The sequence below is a fragment of the Vigna unguiculata genome, chromosome 3 (genome assembly GCF_004118075.2).
Source record: "Vigna unguiculata cultivar IT97K-499-35 chromosome 3, ASM411807v1, whole genome shotgun sequence".
Lineage (NCBI taxonomy): Eukaryota > Viridiplantae > Streptophyta > Magnoliopsida > Fabales > Fabaceae > Vigna > Vigna unguiculata.
The window spans coordinates 16,836,265-16,853,961 of record NC_040281.1 but is presented as its reverse complement, the minus strand read 5'-3'; the positions used below and the strand labels follow the sequence as shown (position 1 = coordinate 16,853,961).

The 17,697-nt window shown below is 33.9% G+C and overlaps 1 protein-coding gene across 5 annotated transcripts; it reads left to right on the top strand.

Annotated features, from left to right (window-relative positions):
- Positions 1-4,655: 4,655 nt before the first annotated feature.
- LOC114175303 (pentatricopeptide repeat-containing protein At5g04780, mitochondrial-like) lies at positions 4,656-17,590 on the top strand. 5 transcript variants are annotated; one of them, XR_003602813.1, is made up of 6 exons: positions 4,656-4,803; positions 8,870-11,672; positions 13,100-13,310; positions 13,883-13,977; positions 14,501-14,865; positions 14,952-15,081. XR_003602813.1 is itself a non-coding variant. In XM_028060086.1 (5 exons), the coding sequence occupies exons 4-5, from the start codon at positions 14,837-14,839 to the stop codon at positions 17,442-17,444; spliced, it is 2,508 nt and encodes an 835-aa protein (XP_027915887.1). In that variant the 5' UTR covers positions 4,656-4,803; positions 13,100-13,310; positions 13,883-13,977; positions 14,501-14,836; the 3' UTR covers positions 17,445-17,590. The 5 variants fall into 5 exon arrangements, 3 of the variants coding, with proteins under 3 accessions (XP_027915887.1, XP_027915885.1, XP_027915886.1); XM_028060086.1 differs by lacking the exon at positions 8,870-11,672 and having other exon boundaries at positions 14,966-17,590; XR_003602814.1 differs by lacking the exons at positions 14,501-14,865; positions 14,952-15,081 and having other exon boundaries at positions 13,883-14,183.
- The last annotated feature ends 107 nt before the right edge of the window (positions 17,591-17,697 follow it).

Below are 17,697 nucleotides of genomic sequence, written 5' to 3'. Positions count from 1 at the left end.
AATTCCACGAACCTCTCACTAAGATTTCGTGAGGTGCCTCAGTATATAATTGAGTAAGGATTCAAGTAAGGATTGCATTCTGAAGCTCTAAAAAGTTAGTTAATCTCACGTAGAGCGTACTGACTCAAGTAGTGAGAGTAGTAGGAGGCCCTAGTCTTTGGCAGGATAATGGCCTTAAATGTTTGAAGGCTAACCTTATGCGTGGTAGGTGTAACCCATTGGCAATGGCTCTGCAGAGCAATAAAGGCCACCACAAGTGCAAGCATCTAGTGAATCCGACTGACTATATATATCCGGATAATTGAGTCTTAGAGTCTTGCTTGTTTGTTATCACATGTTTGGTTGATTCATGTATTCTTGACTTTTACCTTGCATGCTTAATTATATGATAAAACCTTTTTACTCTGACTTAACCTTTTTGTTTGCTTGTGTGTTTTGTGTGTGGTTTTTTCTTTTTGCGGTGATCATCAATTTATTGATGTGAGCATATGTGGGAACCTCCAGTGGTCATCATGGTGATGGAAACTTCGCAATGTAGCTAATCTTGGGTTTGGATTCCCTTGTTCCGAGTATTTCTTTAAGGCACTATGGCCTATGTACTATCTTGCTCTATGAGCATGTATTATTGGATAATTATCAAACTTTTGTTCTTATTTCTGTTCATAACATCTTGGTGTGCTTTAGATACCTTTTCTAAGTTTACTTTTGGATGACCGTAACCAATGGCGGATCTTGACCAAAAATGTTGAAGGGGCCAAAATAATATAATTTTGAGATCATTATATTTTGTCATTAGTATAATGTTTTAAAAAATTGTTTCTCTACTAAACAATTTGATTATAATGTTTTCAAATATGTGAAGAAGTATAATCTATCTTGTTTTCATCAATAATTTCCTTTTTTATCACTTTGTAATAATGAATTTATTCTTTTATTCTTTATCAATGTATATTTTTTGTACATAATATTAAAAAAAATTTGTCATAATTTAATAAAAAATTGAGGCACATAATTATTAAAAGAAAAATATATTATAGTTAAGTCACAATTAAAAGTCAATTATGAAAAAAATACATGATACATTTTTTTTATATTCATAAAAAATAGATAAACAAAAAGCTAATGAGATAAAAAATAATGTTTTCATTATCAAGTGAGACATGAAACAAGAAAGGAAAAGGATAGATGAGAAATAAAAGCAAAAATAATTTTGTGTCTAACTTTTTTTTCTTAAAATACAAAAGGAAAATGTATGAGATGAAATATTATTACAATTTGTGAAAAAACTAAAAAGAAAATATGAAGGAAAATAAAAATTATATTAATAAATATTTGGTTTAAGTACTTTTTTGATTTATGTTTCTGTTTAAAACTATTAAGTTAGTCCTCCAATCTTTTTAGTCTTTATTTGGTCCCAAATTTTTGAAAAACTAATGCAATTTGGTCTTTTACTTAAATTTCCTTAAACGGGTAGATGATTGTTTCATTAAAATTGAAACTCTTAATATGAATAATTTGCTTTGTTGATGTGATTAATATAATCCTATTGTCAATTTTTTGACAAAAACAAAACCCAAACGAGAAATTAAACCTAAATATTTTTATTCTTTATTATCTATTAACATTAAATACACTATTTAATTTTCATCGATTCCTAAAATATATTACCTATGATTTAAAAAATTCAATAAAATTTTAATATTATATATATATATAATTAAAAAATTCAAAATTTGGGAGGGCCATGGCCCCTTCTTGCTCCAATGAACATCCGCCCCTGACTATAGCGGTGGATACAGATATACTTCACTGTGTGGTCTTTACATAATATTCTATATCATGTTTCATGTAATTAAGTTTATTTATTAAATAGGACGTTAGATATTGTAATTATAATTCATCATTAAGGTATAAAAACTATTGGTTTAATTATGCTTTTGGTCCCCATTTGGGAGTCAAAATTTCAAAATGGTACCCAAATTTTTAAAAGTCTCAAAATGGTCCCCTTTTTTGTTGAAACGTTTCAGGTTTACCCTTCCTGTTAAGTCAAGGTTGACGCCGTTAGAGGGAGTGCCACGTGTTAGTTCCTCGATTTTTTGAATTTTTTTATTAATTTTTTTTTATTTTTAATTTTTTTTGAATTTTTTTAAAAAAATCAAAAAATTGTCACGTGTCAAGCTGTCATGGTGCCACATGGCAGTGATAGTGACACGTGTCAGTATTACGCCACGTGTCATTTTGTTAGTCTCAATTTGATCCCTTTATTTTAATTTATCTCAATTTAGTCTCAATTTTTGTAAAAATTCAGCAATTTTGTCCCTCTCCAAATTGAAATCAAATTTAATTTCTGTATAAATGTACACAAATATTTCCATCAAAATTGATATTTCAAGTAAAAATTTTTAACCAAATTAAGTTCATTTAATTAATATTTTACATTGAACTTTATTTAAAATGGTTTAAAAGTTGTTAATAGAAAATAATGTTAATAGAAAAAAAAAATCATAAATTACCTAGTTCATGTTACAATAAAACACATATAAATTTAAAATTTGAAAACAATTTTAAGTAAAGTTGAATGTGAAACATAATTTTAACTAAACTTAGCTATGTTAAAAATATATAATAAAAATATCAATTTGAATAAAAATATCAAATTTAATAAAAATATTTGTATAACATTTATATAAAATTAAATTTTGTTTCAATTTGAAGGGAGACAAAATTGCTCATTTTACAAAAATTGGGACTAAATTGAGACAAATTAAAATAAAGGGACCAAATTGAGACTAACAAAATGACACGTGGCGTAATACTGACACGTGTCACTGTCACTGCCACGTGGCACGATGACAGCTTGACACGTGGCAATTTTTTTGATTTTTTTAAAAAAATTCAAAAAAAATTCAAAATAAAAAAATTCAAAAAAAATTAATAAAAAAAATTCAAAAAATTGAGGAACTGACACGTGACACTCCCTCTAACAGCGTCAACCTTGACTTAACGGGAAGGGCAAACGTGAGACGTTGCAACAAAAAAAGGGACCATTTTGAGACTTTTAAAAATTTGGGTACCATTTTGAGATTTTGACTCCAAAATGGGGACCAAAGACATAATTAAACCAAAAATATTCTATTTATATTACAATTTAATGTAAAAAAAGATAATGAATCGTTTTGTTGTCAATTTTGTGTAACACAAAATTATTTCATGACATTTTTTTATATGACAATATAAATACTAATAAATATATACATTTTATAAAAGAATCTTATTACAAAGAAAATAAATCAAAATAATTTTTTATATTTTATTTTATTAAATGACAAAGTAATAAAAATTTATAAAAAAAAAAAATTAAAATAAAAAACACTATAAATACTAAATACTATAAATAAATATTTTTTAATAATTTATTAAATGAGCAATTAAATACAAATTATAACAAGATAAAATGAAAAATGAAAAAAATATAATATAAAATAAAATGAAAAATGAAAAAAATACTATAAAAAATTTAGTACTTTAAACATCATTCTTTAATAATTTATTGAATGATTAATTAAAATAAATTATAAAAAGATAAAAAATAAAAGCAAAAAAATTAGTGTAGAAATATATTTTTATATTTAAAAAAAATAATTTAAAAATAAAATAAATAGATAAAAAAGTATAAGAACTTTTATGTACACATGACTACAAAATAAATTAAATAAAATAAATAGTTAAATATGTTTTTTGTAACGCCCCAAAAAACTGGGCCTTACATTTTTTGTCCCTCAAGTTGCAGTGAATTTTAGAATTAGTCCCTCTTTGAAACTTTATACCAATTTAGTTTTTTATCTTTAGAAATGTATGGAATTAGTCATTCTTACCAAATTTTATTAAATTTATTTGACATTTTAAAAACATTTTATGATAATATTTGAGTTAACATTGAAGCAAAAATGTGTCAAACGGTATAAATAATTCAAATACTATCATGAAATGCACTTATAAACTTAACAAGATTTGGTTAAAATGACTAAATTCACATATTTTTAAAGATGAAAGACTAAATTGGTCAAAATTTTTGACGAGAGACTAATTCCAGATTTTGTTGAAACTCGAGGGACCAAAAATATTTTTAAGCCTAAAATAAATATGTTAAATAACTAAAAAACAATATTTTAGAACTCCTCTTAACAAAATAAATATGGTTAATTATAGATATGAACAGTTAAGTATTTCATTTTCGACACTCCCATTCTCCTCCACTTCCTTTTCTTTAATTCCTTCCTTCAACCACGTGCTTTAACATGATTTTCCTAGTTAACTATATTTTTCAATCCAATTTATTTTTTTCTAATACTTACATTATTAAAATGAGTCATTTTAATTAAAATATTTTCACTTTGAATAAAAAAAATTATAACGGAATTTATTAGTTAAATGAAAAATACCAAGATTCACAGAAAAATAGATAATGACGAAAGAAGTGTTGGAAAAAAAATACGTTATAAAATATGCTAATAATAGTATTTATGAGAAAAAGTGTTTAAGTCTTTTACTAGTAATAATGTAGGTAGATTTAGTAATTGTGAGTGTAAGAAGCAATAGCCCATAGCTAATAGCCAGAGGAATAGAGAAACCACTAAAACCTTAATTACCCAAAGCAGTACTATGCAGTGAGTTCGCAGGGAGAAGTGAAGTGTGAATGTGGCTGAGAAAGACACCACAGGTCTGTTCGAGGGATAGGAGAAGCAACACCAACACCCAAAACGGACAGAAAAAGAACCATTGAACCACAAAATTGTTCACCAGGTGCGTTCTGCATAAATCTATACCTAGTAACAAACAAATCCAGTGTCGTTTTTTTCTTCTTCTTTTTTTCTACTGTCCAACCGAGCTCGCTGAATCGACTCTAAACTCGTGAGCGATTTTGTCGCACTAAAAAACGATTCTGCGTGCAAAGTTGATTAGGTTCGAGGATGTGGGAACGTAATATGGTGTTGAATCGCGATTTCTCGATAACCCTGATATAGGAGAAATAGATAGAGAGGAAGTCCAGTTTTGAAAAACATTGATTATAGAGGAGGACCAACAGAGGGAAAATTAGAAGCGTGGAACAGATAGACAAGGTCAAGATGGTTATTGTGGTACAAAATTTAGAAGCATACTCGATTAAAGGTCATGTTTCAAAATGCATAGATTAAATACTATCCAGAAACAGAACAAGCATCTTCTTGTTATAATGCACAAAATGACTTAGATTCTTACGGAATGCTTCCTTAATTTCATATTTGAATTCCTTTATATATTCCGAACATATATAGATTTGTCGATCATGTTACTTTATTTTCCACCAAGTCTAATCCATACTGAATATTAATAAGACAGGGACTCGGTTCAAAGAGATAGGTGAATCAACATGATTATAATAATAGAAAAATGATGCTGCTAAAGTTCCTCTTAAAGAACTAAAGTTTCTAGTGGCTATGTAAACATTATTCAAGCTCCCAGTTTGCACGCACCCAGCCAACTTAGTCTCATTATCTTCATCATTTTATAGCATTGTATTCAAATCAGTTTTGGCTTCCTCCAAAACCCCAACTTGTCGTTTCTTTTGACCTTTAAGGCCTTCAGTTATTGAAAAAATGTGTGATCACGTAGACAGAATCGACAAATTCAAGTTCTCGAATCTACAGAATGCCCTACCTTTCAAGGACGCGTCAAATTAATTTATTATATGGTTGGGTTTTACCACCACTTCCAACATGAGCATAATGTTATAAAGGGTATTGATATATTATGAGTATTCATAAAGGGTATTAATTCCCCAATACTCAATGGTCCCCACCAATGCCTAAAACGAATTCACGTAAAGCTTCTCAACTCAAAGCAGTGGTCTAGTCCTTGGTATCAACAAATTCACTCCACTTCTTCCCATGCTAATGCATTAGTAATCAGGTGTACTTCATCCTTCTTCTGCTGATACTCTACCTAAGTATGTATAGCCAATCTCTGAGGTGTGAATAGTTCCTTTATTGGCTATAATGTATAATAGTTAGTTCTGAACCTTTTGAACAGCAGCAGAAAATGAGAGTTAAATTTGATATAAAACACACTCACCTAATTAAAACACACACACGCCACACTCCGTCACACACTAATTAACACACACAATTCTGCACACAAAAAAAGGGGCCCAGGCCCACGAGAAAGAGAGAAAAAACTCACGGGAGAACCCTAAAAAGGCTCTCTTCTCTAAAAAAAGAAAAGGAGAGAAGATTATCCTCTCTCGTTAGCGATTCAAGGAGTTCGTCATTGCCGCAGCTAGGGTTCGAAATTTCTTCTTCCAACACTCGTCCTTGGCCACTGTCTTCTTGTTTCCATACCTGGTTAGAACTACTTGAGTTTTGTTTTGTTTTCTGATTCTGCTAATTGCATTTGCTCGAGATTTTCAGTTTTTTTTTTTGTAATCGAAAGTGTGGTGTTGATTCGGGAGACGCACTGTCTTTGGTTGTTTTTGTGGTTTTGTTGTTCGGTTAGAGAGATTCTCTAAATATTAGTTCCTACTGTGTTTCAAATTGTTTGCAACGAAATGCTAGGTTTCATCAGTACTAATTTAATGTTGATGAGTGGCTTAATTTCTTTTAAGTTTAAGAGTATTGTTCCCGTGATTTCATTCCATTGATTGATGGTTGCTTTAGAAAAATCCGTGGATGAAGTTATGAAATGTTTGGATTAATATAATATAATGGTAGAGCACTCTGTTTTTGTTTTGGTTTGTTAGCATCGGGCTTGATCCAGTAATTGAATATTCTTCAAGCAGTTGAATTTTCTGTGTTTAGTTTTCTTGGAGCGTGCTCATTTCCTTCATTTTGGGTTGTTTTAAGTTTTGATATTTACTTAAGTCAGTGGCAGCAGCTTATGGAATTGTTTATTACGATTTTGCTTATTATGAATGGTCTGTTACTATGGCATGGGTATTGACTGTGTTAAATGATTGAATTGATTATGTTTTGCGCTGGAAGATATTTGATTTCTTGCAAACTGTGTGGTGAATTAAAGGGATGTGGATATATGCGCTGATTTAGAATGTTGGAGTTGGAAAACTTCTTTTATTTTCTGCTTGATGGATGTTTGCACCTTTCGGTTTCATTGTTGGTGAAATGGTAGCAAAGCGTCAATGTGAAACCAATTGTGGAGGAGTTTATGTCATTGGTTTGAACGATTGAGTATTATTAATTAATTGTTAATTGTCGAGGTTTGATTATTGGGGTTCTAATTTGTTTAAGGTTGTGTATTTGAACGGCCTTTGGGGTTGATATTGCAATGCTTAATTTAGAGACTATTGATTCATATAATGTGGGAGTGCTTTATTCTTAATGTGTGGTATTCTGTTGGGATATATAATATCCTATTTTGATTTGTTTGGGAGTGTTTCGTGATAGTAGAATAAATTCCAATCGGAACCCAATTGTTGGTCTCAAAATTTGGGAAATTTATTTGCTTTGATCATAGTGTAGTGTAAATATAAATGTTGATATGAGGGTTTTTATTTTGAATGTTGTATAGTCAAGATTTGATTACTCTAAGACTTGTCGCGTAATAACAAGATATTCATTTACTGATTTGATGCAAGGAGTCTGGTTCGGTGATCAAATTTTATATTGTTATTGTTTGATATTAAGATTGATGCTTGTATAGAGTAATGGATTGCACTATTGAGGAATTTCTTTTGTGTTGGCATTCTGTTTGATTAAAATGTAGTATATATCATTTTCAATCTTGATAAGATTTGATGATTACAATAAAGTTGGATACTTATATGATCGTACGCATCGTCTGGTATCCAATTTTGTTATCCAAATATTTTTCAAAGATAAGTTTTTGGGATGTTTGTATGATTGTCTGTCATCTACATCCCTCCCTGATAAATGTTTTTTGATACCTTTATGTTCGATCACATCATCTAGTGTCCAATTATTTTATCCAAATATTTTTAACGATACATTCTTGGAATGTTTGTGTGACCGTTTGTCATCTACATTCCCGATAAATGTTTTTCGATACTTGTATGGTCGATTGCATCCTCTAGTATCCAATTATTTTATCCAAATATTTTTAACGATACATTCTTGAAATGTTTGTATGACCGTCTGTCATCTACATTCCTGATAAATGTTTTTCAATACCTGTATGGTCGATCGCATCATTTGGTATCCAATTATTTTATCCAAATATTTTTTAACGATATGTTTTTGGAATGTTTGTATGATCGTATGCTATCTAGCATCGCCATAATAAAAGTTTGAGTACTTGTGTGATTGTCTGCATCTTCCTAGTACTCGGTACCTTTCATTTTATTAAAAATCCTAAAAAATATAAAATTTTCAAAAATTAAAAAATATCAAACACTCATCCATTTAAGCCCAGTTTACACTGGCCCTCTCTTTGTTCAAGCCTAGCTTCTGCTGACATATTTTCACAAAAAGTTTTAAAAAGAACTACGTAACCCTGATTCTTTATGACGCATAGAGATACGTAGGAGTGAGGAATTATCCTTGTCGGGCCCTTTAAAATAAAAGAAAAATTTGTTTATTTTATATATTATTTCCTTATTGTTTTTGTTTTTGGAGAAAATTAAGCATCTTGAAAACCACGTCATTTTTTATATCTAATTAAAGGGACTGCCTTAGGGTGGGTGTTGTAGGGTGCTAATACCTTTCCTATAGCGTAATTGATTCCTGGAATCAAAATATGTTTTTCATGTAGCACATTCAAGGACAACACTGACAACACATTTTTATACTAAAATTTCAATTTAACACACAATGCCATGTCACTCAAACTAATTCATTTTATTTTTAAAATGCACATGCAGGTGTATACCAACGGTATATCACGTACAAGTGTACGTTAAACATTTCTCGAAAATATTATGGGAAAATAAATGAGATTTGAATTTGATTAGTGAAGACGAGATATGAAAGTGGTGGTCAATTATATAAATCATGGTAGTGCCTCAAGAGTGCGGTGCAACAAGTAAAGCAAATGTCTTACATGCAACTATCTCAGAAGTTTTACGATGCTTTCAAGCTGTGTGGGACTTCCCTCAAATCCCCACCCATTGCTCGAAAACTTCATGCCCAACTCATACGCTCCGGCTTGGACGCTTCCCTTTTCTTACTCAACAATCTATTGCACATGTACTCCAATTGTGCCATGCTCGAGGATGCTTTTTGCGTTTTTCGCCAAACCAGTCACCGCAACACCTTTACATGGAACACCATGCTCCATGCACTCGTTCATTCTGATCGGATGCACGAAGCAGAGAAATTGTTCGATGAAATGCCTACAAGAATGAGAGACTCTGTTTCTTGGACCACAATGATATCTGGTTACTGTCAGAATGGCCTCCCTGCTCATAGCATCAAAACCTATATCTCAATGCTTCGAGATTCTGATCATGAAATTCAAAACTGTGACCCCTTTTCCTATACTTGTACAATGAAGGCTTGTGCTTGCCTTGCCTCCACTCAGTTGGCTCTTCAGTTGCACGCCCATCTCCTCAAGTTACATTTGGAAGCCCACACTTGCATTCAAAACGCTCTTGTTGATATGTATATTAAATGTAGAGCAATTCGTTTGGCTGAGGTTGTTTTCCTTGACATTGAAAGCCCGAGCTTATTTTGTTGGAACAGTATGATTTATGGATATTCTCAATTATATGGACCCGTTGAAGCTCTCCGAACATTCAACCAAATGCCTGAACATGACAACGTTTCATGGAACATGCTGATATCTATGTTCTCTCAACACGGCCTTGCAGTCCGTTGTCTTAGTATGTTTATGGAGATGTGCAGTCTGGGTTTTAAGCCCAATTTCATGACTTATGGTAGTGTACTCAGTGCATGTGCCAACATTTCTAGTCTAGAATGGGGTGCCCATTTGCATGCTCGGATTCTTCGAATGGAACATAGCCTGGATTTATATTTGGGAAATGGTCTCATTGACATGTATGCCAAGTGTGGATGCTTAGAACTTGCGAGGCGTGTTTTTGACCGTGTAGGTGAACGTAATCAAGTTTCTTGGACTTGTTTGATTGCTGGGGTGGCACAGTTTGGACTTGGAGAAGATGCTTTCACTTTGTTTAACCAAATGAGATTGGATTTTGTGGTGTTGGATGATTTCACTCTGGCCACAATACTTGGGGTTTGTTCGGGTCAGAAGTATGCTGCCCCTGGAAAACTAATTCATGGATATTCCATCAAAAGTGGGATGGAGTCCTCTGTTCCAGTAGGGAATGCAATCATTAGAATGTATGCAAAGTGTGGTGATGCTGAGAAAGCTCGTCTTGCATTTAGATTGATGCCACTTAGGGATATCATATCATGGACGACAATGATCAATGTATTTTCTCAAGACGGAGACATTGACATGGCACGCCAATGTTTTGACACTATGACTGAGCGAAACGTCATAACTTGGAATTCCATGTTAAGCACGTATGTCCAACATGGGTTCACGGAAGAAGGGATGAAATTATATGTTTTGATGAGAAGCAAAGCAGTCAAACCAGATTGGGTCACTTTTGCAACCTCTATCCGGGCATGTGCCGACTTGGCAATAGTAAAACTTGGGACACAAGTCATATGTCATGCCATGAAGTTTGGGCTCAGTTCAGATGTTTCTGTTGCAAATAGTATTATCACTATGTATTCAAGATGTGGGCAAATCAAAGAAGCACAAAAAGTTTTTGACTCAATACATGTGAAAAGCCTGATTTCCTGGAATGCCATGATGGCAGCATTTGCACAAAATGGTATAGGCCAAAAAGTAATTGAAACATTTGAGGTTATGTTAAGAACAGGGTGCAAACCTGACCATATAAGCTACGTTGCTGTTTTATCTGGGTGCAGCCACATAGGGCTTGTAGCTGAAGGGAAACATTATTACGATTCCATGACTCAAGAGTTTGGCATTTCTCCAAGAAATGAGCACTTTGCTTGTATGGTAGATCTGCTTGGTCGAGCAGGGTTACTAGACCAGGCCAAGAATTTAATAGATGGGATGCCTTTTAAGCCAAATGCCACTGTTTGGAGTGCTCTACTAGGAGCATGCCGAATCCATCACAATTCAAGACTAGCTGAAACTGCCGTGAAGCAGTTGATGGAATTAAATGTTGAAGATTCTGGAGGTTATGTCCTTCTAGCAAATATATATGCTGAGACAGGGGAGTTAGAAAATGTTGCTGATATGAGAAAGTTGATGAAAGTGAAAGGAATTAGAAAGAGTCCAGGTTGTAGCTGGATTGAGGTTGATAATGGGGTACATGTGTTCACTGTAGATGACTCCAATCATCCACAGATAAAGGAGGTTTATATAAAACTGGATGAGATGATGAAGAAAGTAGAAGATACTGGAAAATATGTTAGTGTTGTCTCTTCCACTCATAGGAGTAAAAAGTACCATAGTGAAAAGCTTGCTTTTGCTTTTGGGTTGCTTAGTTTACCATCTTGGATGCCTATACATGTAATGAAGAATCTTCGTGTGTGCAACGATTGTCACTTGGTAATAAAGTTGTTGTCTTTGGTCACCTCAAGGGAGCTTATAATGAGAGATCGATATCGATTTCATCATTTCAAGGATGGGTTTTGCTCTTGTGGAGATTATTGGTAGATGAGGTATACATTATTCTTTTCCATACCTGCGGACAATCCCATTGCTTTTGCTTTATTCGTTTTTCCTTCTCAAAATCCGGCAACCATTATTTGAAAATAATTTGTTCACTATACCAATATTGTTAACCTTTTATGCAAATTAAATAACACTTTTGGATATAACTGCCAGCAATTTGATAGAACAGAAATATATAAACTGCTTAACTTATCCTGTTTGTAAGTTGTGGGTTGAGTCAAGACACAACTAATTTCATGACTAATAAATTTTCTTTCCGTATTGTTGAATCACACTTCTCATGTGCTAGTACAAAAGGGTTCAACTTTCAATATTTTGAATGTGGTGTTTTTTCTCACTTAGATGGGATTTGGTGCCTTATCTCTATTTGTTCAAATCTCTTTTCCTGTGTGCTCCCTGTATTTTAAGTTTGATAATGATAGGTTGAGCCAACCGAAGATATGTACACCCAATTTACACTCATTTCCCAGTGCACAGTGGCCAAGCCATCGGCCCATGAAATTTATCAATTCTAGTGAGCGACTGCTTTTTATATCCAATGGAAGTACAGACAAGAAATAAGATGTATGCCAAAAGTTGAATGCTCCTGAAAACCCTTGTTCAAACTTTTGTTCTCCTTTCTCCTTTTTTTATTGTTGTAGTTGGTATTGTAGAAGCATAGAGTTTGTTAGAGAAAGAATAGTTTCCTTATTTGTGTTTCAAAACCTTGAACCCAACCTCAGCGTCCTAAAGGTAGAGTTTTGTTTTCCAAAGACCTTGAAAGTTTGGTATAATCTTTGTGAATAGGAATGAGACAAGAACAAACAAGTTTTAGTGCACCAACCTTGCATCATATTATATGTTAAATGGCAGATATGCAAAGTTTATTTTTCTGAGTTTTCTCCTTTTTTTAGTTTGATTGTGCAACAATATTGGGCACTTCTGGAAGTCTACATATATGAGTCCTCCTTCTACTATGAGCGTTTTGGGTTTCTTTCTGTATTTAGTGGGATTTTTAGATTGACGGTAGACATAGCTGCTTCAAAGCTTGACTCTATTGGTTAGTGCACTAGTTTGTTTTGTTTTAAATCAACAAATGTTATCTTGTTCTGCATCCTTGTTTTTGTTTTCTTGTTTTCATTTGTTGTCTTCTTTTAGTTTTTCTTTCCTAAGCTTTCTTTTATTTTGTCTAAGAGTGCAAAAGTCTAAGTGTGCAGTTGTGATAGATCTTGATTTGTTCCTTCTTTTATGCACTAAATGTATCTATTGGGTATTGTTTTTGTTTTTAATCTTTCATTTTAACACAGTTTTGTAATTTCTAGGAAAAGTAGGACATGAAATGAAAGTAGTTTAAAAGTTGAGGTTTGCTTTTGAAAAATTGCAGTTTGGTACCTTTGACTTTTACTGACTATTTTGCTCATAACTTTTTTCACAGATCTTCAATTGAGTTGTTTCTTTTTGCGTTGGATTCTTGATTCAAGGAGCTTTAATTTCGGTGTCAGAGCAAAATTTTTGGAGTTCTGAGCTAGATGTAGTTTAATTTGGAAAACCTCAGCGGTATACAAGGATTGGCTATCAACATTGTTTTCTCTCTCAGACTTGTATTGTGGGCTGAGCATAGAATGGCCCAAAAAGAAAAATAAAAGGTTAGTTTGGTGTAAAAAGTGGGTAGAGGACAGTGTACGCAATAATACTCTGCTTTTGGGTTTGTGGGTTTTGTAATCATTGGAGCTCCATGGATACTCACTTTCAAATATTCTTTGCAATGAACTATGGTTGATTCTACTCATTCCTTTAACCTTTAAAGGGACAAAAACAAAGCAAGAAACTCACATGACAATTGTTCCGTGGACTGACTTGATGTTGATTCCTATAATGCATTTGTAAGGGGGAAAAGTTAGTTTTTATTTGATGTGTCGGTGAGACAAAAGGCCCCTACCAATGATATATCATATTGTTTATATCATAGATGAATGTAGTTATATATTATTATTAGTACATGTTAAATTATAATATATGTAAATCTTATACATGCATACTATCCTATTTTGTTTCCTGATCCATCATCTCCCCTTGCAAACTAAGAACTTCACTATCCCAACAGGATTGAATAAGTAGTTGAATAAGATAATCATATTCTTTATATTCATCAAACAACTGATTAAAGTAGAATAAGATATGTATCTTATCAGATTTTAAATACTGCTTTCTGTTGCAGTGTCTGCCATGGTACCATTAGCTAAACAATGTGCATTTGAAGAATCTTTCATAAAGACAATAACTGTTGAAAATGTTTTGACATGGCCGCATGTGGTAAGTTCACAATCCTTGTTGTTGCTAGCTGTATACGTTTTGACTTCTCTTTGTAGCAGTAAGATGTTTAAATAACATGCTTGTCTATTCAATAACTATGTTTTCTGCAAGAGTTGTAGTTTGAATAAAGATTTGGTAAGCTTTTTCATGATACATTGTATAAGCATTATTAGTATTCGATGATATGGTGAGAAGCTTGGTTTATATGTTTCCTTTTTCTTCTCTTTTTGTTAGATTTCGAATTATCTTGTACATTTGTTTTTATTTGATGATTCGTGTCTGATAGATTCAGTGGTAAGGGTTTTGAGAAGACTATTATATATAGTCAGGGATTGCGTTTTGGGGAGGTTAGGAAGATTGTTAAATGAAAAGGAAATATATGAGTTCATAAATATTTGATCAAAATAAAATAACTTCTTGGGTGCACCAAGTGTTTTCATATTCATTTTTCTCTTTTAATTCTAATAATAATTTTAGAGGAAGTTACCATTTGCTAAATAGGCTTAAATTTTTTAAATTTTAGGTTCAGAACATATTCAGAAGCACAATTCGACCTACACATACCAGAACCAGAAGACCACTGCACCTCCACACGACCACTGCTGCACCACCGTGAGCTTAAGTCACGAAGGCATATAACAGGTGCATAGAGGCATGCACGAATGAGAGAAGAGCAAAAACGAATGGGCAGTTGTATCGTGAATCGTTCGATAGCTACTACCATGCTTCACAGTACTCTTCAACGTCTCTACATGCCTTTCAAACCCCCCACTGTGCAAACCACGTCTCCTGCAGCCATATTAAAAGATTCACAAAGCCTCCCAAAACTCCCAGTATCCTATTCAAATCTCTTATCACAATGTGTTGCTGCAAAGTCGCTAACTTCAGGTATGGAACTCCATGCCCACTTGATTAAGTTTGGATTTTCCCGCCATCCAGGTCTCAGAAACTACCTGGTAACTCTCTATTCCAAGTGTTGTCGTTTTAGGTATGCCCGCAAGCTGGTTGATGAAAGTTCTGAGCCAGATGTGGTTTCTTGGTCTTCATTGCTATCTGGGTATGTGCAAAATGGGTTTTTGGAGGAGGCACTGTTGGTGTTTAATGAGATGTTCTTGTTGGGTGTTAAGTGCAATGAGTATACTTTCCCAAGTGTGCTTAAGGCATGCTCGATGAAGAGAGATTTGAACACGGGGAGGAAGGTTCATGGGATGGCTGTGGTCACAGGGTTCGAGTCTGATGGTTTTGTTGGTAACACTTTGGTTGTTATGTATGCCAAGTGTGGGTTGCTCGATGATTCTAAGAGGTTATTTGGTGGAATTGTGGAACAAAATGTTGTTTCATGGAATGCCTTGTTCTCTTGTTATGTGCAAAGTGAGCTGAGAGGTGAGGCTGTAGATTTATTTAAGGAAATGATGAGGAGTGGAATAAGGCCTAATGAGTTCAGCATTTCCATCATATTGAATGTTTGTGCGGGTTTGCAGGATGGTGGTCTAGGAAGGACACTTCATGGACTTATGCTGAAGATGGGGCTTGATTTGGATCAGTTTTCCGCAAATGCGTTAGTTGACACGTATTCTAAAGCAGGGGAGATTGAAGGTGCGGTTGCTGTTTTTCAGGAAATTGCACACCCTGATGTTGTTTCTTGGAATGCAGTTATCGCAGGTTGTGTTCTTCACGATCGTAATGATTTGGCTTTAATGATGTTGGATGAGATGAATAGCTCAGGAACTTCTCCCAATATGTTTACATTGTCAAGTGCTTTAAAGGCTTGTGCTGCAATGGCGTTCAAGGAACTGGGTAGACAGTTACATTCTAGTTTGATAAAGAGGGTTGCTGATTCAGATTTGTATGCTTCTGTTGGACTCATAGATATGTATTCCAAGTGTGAAATGATGGATGATGCGAGAAGAGCTTATGATTCCATGCCAAAGAAGGACGTTATTGCATGGAATGCTTTGATCTCTGGCTACTCACAATGTGGCGATGACTTAGAAGCTGTGTCACTTTTTTCTAAAATGTACAATGAAGATATAGATTTCAACCAAACTACTATTTCAACAGTTCTCAAATCTGTGGCTAGTTTGCAGGCAATTAAGGTGTGTAAGCAGATTCATTCAATTTCCATCAAATCTGGAATTTATTCAGATTTCTATGTTATAAACAGCCTTCTTGACACATATGGAAAATGTAACCATATAGATGAGGCTTCAAAAATATTTGAAGAGCGCACTTGGGAAGATTTGGTGGCTTACACATCCATGATAACAGCATATTCTCAATACGGGGATGGGGAGGAGGCTTTAAAGCTATATTTACAAATGCAAGATGCATATATCAAGCCAGATGCATTTATCTGCAGTTCTCTCTTAAATGCATGTGCAAAGTTGTCTGCGTATGAGCAAGGGAAACAATTACATGTCCATGCCATCAAGTTTGGATTTATGTGTGATATTTTTGCCAGCAACTCTCTGGTTAATATGTATGCAAAGTGTGGAAGCATAGAGGATGCTGATCGTGCCTTTTTTGAGATACCAAATAGAGGAATAGTCTCATGGTCTGCAATGATTGGAGGATATGCTCAGCATGGCCATGGCAAAGAGGCTCTTCAGTTGTTCAATCAAATGCTTAGAGTTGGTGTGCCGCCCAACCATATTACTCTAGTTAGTGTTCTTTGTGCATGCAATCATGCTGGTTTGGTATATGAGGGAAGGCAATATTTCGAAAAAATGGAGGAAATGTTTGGGATTAAACCCACACAAGAGCATTATGCTTGTATGATTGATCTCCTTGGACGATCTGGGAAATTAAATGAAGCAGTGGAGCTTGTAAATTCCATTCCTTTTGAGGCCAATGGCTCAGTTTGGGGGGCACTTCTAGGAGCTGCGAGAATCCATAAAAATATAGAACTCGGTCAGAAAGCTGCAGAGATGCTTTATGATCTGGAGCCAGAGAAATCCGGTACCCACGTTCTCCTTGCAAACATCTATGCCTCTGCGGGGATGTGGGAAAATGTGGCTAAGGTTAGAAAGCTAATGAAAGACAGCAAGGTGAAGAAGGAGCCCGGAATGAGTTGGATTGAGATCAAAGACAAGGTATACACTTTTATCGTTGGAGACAGAAGTCATTCTAGAAGTGATGAGATATATGCTAAATTGGATCAGTTAGGTGACCTTCTAAGTAAGGCTGGATATAGTCCCGTTGTAGAGATTGATATACATAATGTGAACAGAAGTGAAAAGGAGAAGCTCTTATATCACCACAGTGAGAAACTTGCCGTGGCCTTTGGATTAATTGCTATGCCTCCTGGTGCCCCTATAAGGGTGAAGAAGAATATACGAATTTGTGTTGACTGCCACACCTTTTTCAAATTTGTATGTAAAATTGTCTCAAGGGAAATTATTGTTAGAGATATTAATAGATTCCACCATTTTAAAGATGGCTCATGTTCCTGTGGTGATTACTGGTAATATCATCATCATCCATTCTCAGTTTCACAAGATACGTAGATTCTTTATCTTTACTACTGCAACTGTTTCATGACTATAGTCACTATTGAAACACTGTTTCATGGCATAGTCACTATTGAAACATTGTGATATCTTCTGTGGGATTATTTGTTGTTTCCTCCCCTCTTTTCTTGTATATTCTTTTTCATATTATTATTATTATTATGATTATCATTGGGTAGTAGCAACTAGGACAAGACTCAAATAAAATAAT

Excerpts from the sequence above, each read along its gene's own strand:
- LOC114175303 (XM_028060085.1), top strand. The coding sequence starts at position 14,640 with ATGAGAGAAGAGCAAAAACGAATGGGCAGTTGTATCGTGAATCGTTCG.